A 6,000-nucleotide genomic window follows, 5' to 3' on the forward strand; every position below is an offset into this window, starting at 1 on the left:
CACCATAAGGGGTCGTCATCTCTGGGGGTAGCAGAGCCAAACCAATATCTTCAGGAGTCAGAAACCACTCAGTGGCCAGAGAGGGATCCTGATGGAGTCCTTCCTTCCTCTGTCTGCCCTCTCCGTGGTCCTGCCAGCTCCGGCCCCATAGCCTGTGGGAGAACAGTGTTTCCTTCCTGGGGGAGCCATGGGTGACCCCAGCTTGCCTGGCCCGAGGCACTGGGATTTCTCCCAGGCCCTTGGGACTGGTGACAGGCAGAGTGGCAGAGTTGCCAGCCACCGGTTCTTTGTTGACATACTTCATGCTTCAGGGAACACTCTTGTCCTGCCAAACTTGTTCTCTGAGGAGAGTGGATGGGGGCAGGGCAGAGCAGCTGACCTGGAGAGGGCCAAAGCTATTTGTTGGCAGCCCTAGGGCCTGGAGGGGAAGGGGCAGGGCCACTGATGGGGTGTGTGATTGGGGACAGCCCTACGTCAGCTCTGCTTGTGTCACAGAGCACCTACACCGCGTCCCACCAGAGTGGGCCTGGAGACCCCAGGGTCGTCTTCCACTGGCTGCTTCACTTCAGTTCCCAGGAGCTGCATCCTGAGAGAACCGGAAACTCACAGCGGTATGGGGTGGGAGCTTAGTTAAGGCTGCCAAAACCCGGCTGTGAATGCCAGGAGCATGGGCAGCGCAGCCAGCCTCCTGGTGGTAAACGTGTCCACAGTGTGTGTGCAAGAGTGGTCTCTCCAGAGAAGACTTGCTAGCCCTGTGGGGTGTGGCAGATGACTGGTGTGAGGAGGTCCCAGCAGGGGTACAGGTTGGGGTTGTCACGGTAGCCTCCCCTGCCATTTAACCCACAACCCAGGTGGCTGACAGCGCCTTGGTGGTCCAGGCCAGCTGCAGGCCATGGTGACTGGCTCTTCCTCTCCCGTGGACACACAGAACCTGCACGCCCTTGCTTGGGTGTCTAGTTTTCTTTGGCTCCCCTCCTCATGATGTCATCAGCGCCTCGCATGCCACAGAGGCCATAACCCTGGCCAGTGCCTGCAGTAGCATTTGTCTGCCAGCACCCACACCCCACACTTTCTCACTTCAGACACCCCACAGCTACCCCTTGTCAGGTGCCTTGGGGTGCTGAGGTACCCAGAAACTGGATTCTGGGGTTCTGAGGGCCCTGCCTCATGGGAACCAGCAGGAGAATTCATGGGGCCTTTCTGCCTTTTCTTTTTCTTTCCTTTTTAAAGCTGTATTTAATTACGTATTTGTAAGGCAGAATGATAAAGGGAGAGACCTCTCATCAGGTCAAAGCCAGGATCCAGGAACTCTCCCGAGGTCTCCAATCCTGGATAGAAAGTAGAGGTGCCAGGAGTTGAACCCACATTTTAATATGTGACACTAGCAGTGCAAGTGCGGCTTAATCCACGGCCTCAGAAGGTCTGTCCCTCTGCTTTCTCACAAAAGCAAACATGAACTGTGATCAGACAGCACCCGGGGTCCACGAGACATACCCTAGCCTCTGACTTGAGCGTGTTTGCAGGGGTGAGAGGTATGATTCAGGTGGTGCACGCCCCATCATCTCCCCTCTGCCTACTCGGAAGTTTCTGGTGGTTCCTCAGTTTAATGCCGGATCCTTCCTCCTCCCCAACTGAGGGGCCCATGGGGGCAATGGGCTTGTAGCTGGACACCTGCCGGCCTTGGCCAGGGTCTGGACAGTTCCTGCTCCATGTGTTTGCCTGGCAACCCCTGACACACACACCCCAGGGACATTCCCTGAGGCCGTCCCCACCCTGCAGCTGACTTGCCCTTACTCTGCTTCTCTGCTCGGCCCCTTCCCTTCGGGCTGCTTCTTTCTAGGTGTACATTTATATAGAGGAAAAGGCATGATCTAGAACCGGCAGTTCATGAGTTTTGACAAGTCCTCCCTGTGATTGCCTGTCACAGGACCAAGAAGGATTTTTGCCTTTAGTGATAGCATTGTTGCTTTCACAAGGGTAGACATTGCTATAAAATGTTCACGGAAGTTCAAAGAAAAGTAGCTTTGTCAAGCCCCAGCGCCCAGAGGAGCAGCGGAGGATAATGGTTCGACAGATGTTGTGTCCTCCTCAGCAGCACCCTGACTGGGTTGTACACATCCTTCCCTGATGAGGAGATGCCGCCAGCACAGAGAGCCAAGCAGCCCCAGGAGCCGGGGTTGATGACTGTGGGTCAGGCCTGCCTCTAGTTCCAGCTCCACTGTTTGTTTATATATTTATTGTATTATTATTATTTTGGTATAAGGCCTTGGGCAAAGGGCTTTTCCTTGAGCCTGTTATCCCACCTGGGAACAAGGTGTAATGAAAGGAGGAGGCAGCGAGGCCCACAGGTGCTCCCTGCCTACACCTGGCCCAGGATGGTAGCTATGGCTTTGACAACCAGCTTTCCTTCTTAGGGATATGGCCAAGCTGAAGTGCCGGGCAGTTGTTCCCAGCTACGGCTGGAGGGGGCACTCTGTCCTCATGCTCCCAGAGCCAGGACCACCTGGTTTCTAGAGCCCCTCCATCCTTGCCCCTGCCCAGGTTGCCGTGGCGGGATTGGATGGTCACTGCCCCAGCAGAGGGTATCTTCTGATACCTGTGATGGCCATGCCCTGCCCCGAATGTCCCCTTCTGCCCCCCCAGCCCCTCATGTGTGCCCTCACCCTTGCTTCCAGGAGTTGGACATGTCCCCTGGGGACCCCAAGTGGCTGGATGTGATTGAACGTGACCTACACCGGCAGTTTCCTTTCCACGAGATGTTTGTGTCCCGGGGTGGCCATGGGTGAGCCACTTGGGCCTGCGGGCTGGGAGGAGCTTCTGGGTCTGACCTCTAGGGGGCAAAGGGAGTTTCCCAGGGGGACCCTGAAGTCGGGGGGACCAGCACTCCACTGTCAGGGAGTGGACATTGAGTTTGTCACCTGGGCTGTTTTCTTCATTTACTGCTGAGGTCGCCATGGCTTGGCCCTCTTCTAGAAGCTGGCTTCATCAGAGAGAAAGAAGTTTTGGGTAGGGTGGGGGGGCGCACGGGTCATTGGGAGGTTTGCAGGAAGGGAGAGATGTGGCAGGTAAGGGGACCAAGACAGTTAGCTGCAGCCAAGCTGGCCTGGCTGGGGGGCACAGCTGCTGAGTAAGTCCTCCCTCCCGTCCCTCCCAGACCTCAATAGCTGACTGCCCTGTGGCTGGCTGGCATCCTGCTCTGGCCCTGACCCTGCTTTCCCTGAGCCTGTGCCCTCCCCTGCCACACTGGTCATGTGAGAGCCCAGGTGCTGCCCTGGATACTGACCCCTTGGTGACCATGAGCAAAGCACACTGCCCCTCTAGGAAAGGCCAGATTCTGAGCAGCAGGGGGGCACAGGCGAGGCAGTGGGGCAGCAGAGCCATGCCCATCATCGCTGCCCTGCCTGGCCTGTCCGTAGCCAGCAGGACCTGTTCCGTGTGCTGAAGGCCTACACGCTGTACCGCCCTGAGGAGGGCTACTGCCAGGCCCAGGCGCCCATCGCTGCCGTCCTGCTGATGCACATGCCAGCTGAGGTAGGTGCCACACACCCCTGGACCTTGGCCTGGCAGGCGGCACCCCAGCAGCAAGATCTCAGTCTCTCTCCCCGTCTCACAGCAAGCCTTCTGGTGCCTGGTGCAGATCTGTGAGAAATACCTGCCTGGCTACTACAGTGAGAAGCTGGTGAGTGCTCCCTGGCACCTCCTTGGCTCCTCCTTGGTCCCTACACCACCACTCCTGTCCAGGTCACAACCTTTCTGGCCTGCCCTTGTCTCCAGGCTAAAGCAGCGCCAAGACCTTCCAGAGTTAGGTCTCCTAGGTGCCGGCATCCCTGGTTCCACACTCAACCTCCCTCGCTGCCCTCCAGCCACCATGGCTGTTGACATGGACGGTCCCTCCACACTTTTAATGTTAGTACTGGCCACAACCTCTCCCCTTCTGCCCCAGAAAACTCCTCCTTTCACTCAGCTGTTAGCTTTGCCAGTGGATTCCCCGGAGCAGAGGGTCCCAGACAGTCCCTGTTTACTCAATACATTGATCACTCCCTCTGTCCCCCGCTACATCTGCGCCCACTTGAAGCCGGTAGGCCATGGCCCCTCTGTCCTCCCAGGAAGCGATCCAGCTGGACGGAGAAATCCTCTTCTCGCTGCTGCAGAAGGTGTCGCCCGTGGCCCACAAGCACCTCAGCCGCCAGAAGATCGACCCTCTGCTCTACATGACCGAGTGGTTCATGTGTGCTTTCGCCCGCACGCTGCCCTGGAGTTCGGTGCTCCGCGTCTGGGACATGTTCTTCTGTGAAGGTGACCCCTCAGGCAGGCCGGGCTACCTCTGTCTGCCCCAGAGAGGCCCCCTTGGCATTCACCACATGTCCTTCCCTCATCCTCCACCCCGTGCAGGAGTCAAGATCATCTTCCGGGTGGGGCTGGTGCTGCTCAAACATGCGCTGGGCTCCCCCGAGAAGCTGAAAGCCTGCCAGGGCCAGTACGAGACGATTGAGCGGCTGCGGAGCCTCAGCCCGAAGATCATGCAGGAGGCCTTCCTGGTCCAGGAGGTACGGCCACCACTGCCCCTTGCCACTGGCGGCGGGTGGGGAGGGGGAGGGGGAGGGGGCTCTTGAGAAGGGGACTTAGCACCATGCTAACCTCATTGCTGAGCAGCCCAGCCCAGTCCTACTGTCATGATGAGACCGGAACTGGGGCACAGAGGGACCCGACTCTGCCTCTTGGGAGTGAAAGGGAGCCACAGGTTGTAGTCCCCCCCCATCCCTGTCCTACATTCAAGGTCGTGGTACTCTTCTTTGTTTCTATGATGAGCTGACACAGGAGTGACCAGCTTCTGTGGGTTGAGATGAGGGCCAGGCTGGAGATGGGACAAGGCCAGTGGTTTAGGGGGTGGGGGGTAGGGCAGTGAACACAGAAGCAGAACACTGGTCCATCTTTGCACCTGCTTCTCCAGCAGTGGCCATGGGCCATGGCATTAGCCCCATTTCCATACATGAGGAAATGGAGGCCCATGGAAGCAAGGTCACAAAGCAGTTCCCCGTGAAGTCACCAGCTGGCAAGTGATGGCTCTGTGGGCTGCTGTGGGCAGGTGGAGACTGGGACGGGGCAGGAGGGGCGGCGCAGGGCATGCTTGCCAAGAGCAGATGCTGCCCTGCTAGGTAGATGGCCCCCAGGCTGTGGACAGTCCTCTGTTTGTGATCCCGACTTGGGACTAGACCACATCCTTCCCAGCATTCTTCTCCGGGGCCAGCAGATGCTGACGTAAGCAGAAGGGGAGGCTCCTTCTTCCTGGTGCCCACCTGTCTATCGCTGTCCCCACCCCACCCAGATAGTTGAGCTGCCCGTGACCGAGCGCCAGATTGAGCGCGAGCACCTGATCCAGCTGCGGCGCTGGCAAGAAACCCGTGGAGAGCTGCAGTGCCGCTCCCCGCCCAGGCTGCACGGTGCCAAGGCTATCCTGGACGCGGAGCCCGGCCCCCGGCCCTCCCTGCAGCCTTCGCCGTCCATCCGCCTGCCTCCAGACGTCCCCCTCCCCGGCTCCAAAGCCAAATCCAAGCCTCCCAAAGAGACCCAGAAGGAACAGCGGAAGCGGACGAAGGCAAGCGGACAGCCAGACAAGCCACCGGCCCCAAATCAAGCCGCTGCAGGAGATGCGCGGCCCCCAGAGGACATTCCCCCAAAAGACCTGGCTCCGCAGCAGCCAGCCCCCCAGGACTCGGCCCCCCAGGACTCAGCCCACCACCGCTCCCAGGAGAGCCTGGCATCGCAGGAGAGTGAAGACACCTACTTGTAACCCCGGCAGCTCAGGTCTCCAGATGGGGCCTCCACACAGCTACACGGTTCATGGACTGACACTCCAGGGGGCCCTGGCCCCCTTCTCCTCCCAGGCCCTGGCCACTGCGCCAGGAGACAGCCTGGCAGGCCCAGCACAGATTCGGCCTGAGCCTCCTTATTTATTTTCTCTAGGGTTGGAGCTCAGGCTGGCCTGGCCAGTGCAGGCCA

The 6,000-nt window shown here is 59.1% G+C and overlaps 1 protein-coding gene across 3 annotated transcripts in view; it reads left to right on the forward strand.

The window, feature by feature from the left end:
• The window catches only part of TBC1D10A (TBC1 domain family member 10A), a 31,183-nt gene extending 25,183 nt beyond the window's left edge, over positions 1-6,000 (forward strand). For all 3 annotated transcript variants that reach the window (XM_041003626.1, XM_041003625.1, XM_041003627.1), the window contains exons 4-9: positions 2,676-2,782; positions 3,417-3,531; positions 3,614-3,679; positions 4,107-4,296; positions 4,393-4,547; positions 5,327-6,000. In XM_041003626.1, the coding sequence (XP_040859560.1) occupies positions 2,676-2,782; positions 3,417-3,531; positions 3,614-3,679; positions 4,107-4,296; positions 4,393-4,547; positions 5,327-5,791 (1,098 nt within the window). In that variant the 3' untranslated portion in view covers positions 5,792-6,000. The remainder of the gene's footprint in view (positions 1-2,675; positions 2,783-3,416; positions 3,532-3,613; positions 3,680-4,106; positions 4,297-4,392; positions 4,548-5,326) is intronic.

The sequence above is a fragment of the Ochotona curzoniae genome, unplaced genomic scaffold (assembly GCF_017591425.1).
Source record: "Ochotona curzoniae isolate NIBS_2020 unplaced genomic scaffold, NIBS_Ocur_1.0 scaffold_274, whole genome shotgun sequence".
Lineage (NCBI taxonomy): Eukaryota > Metazoa > Chordata > Mammalia > Lagomorpha > Ochotonidae > Ochotona > Ochotona curzoniae.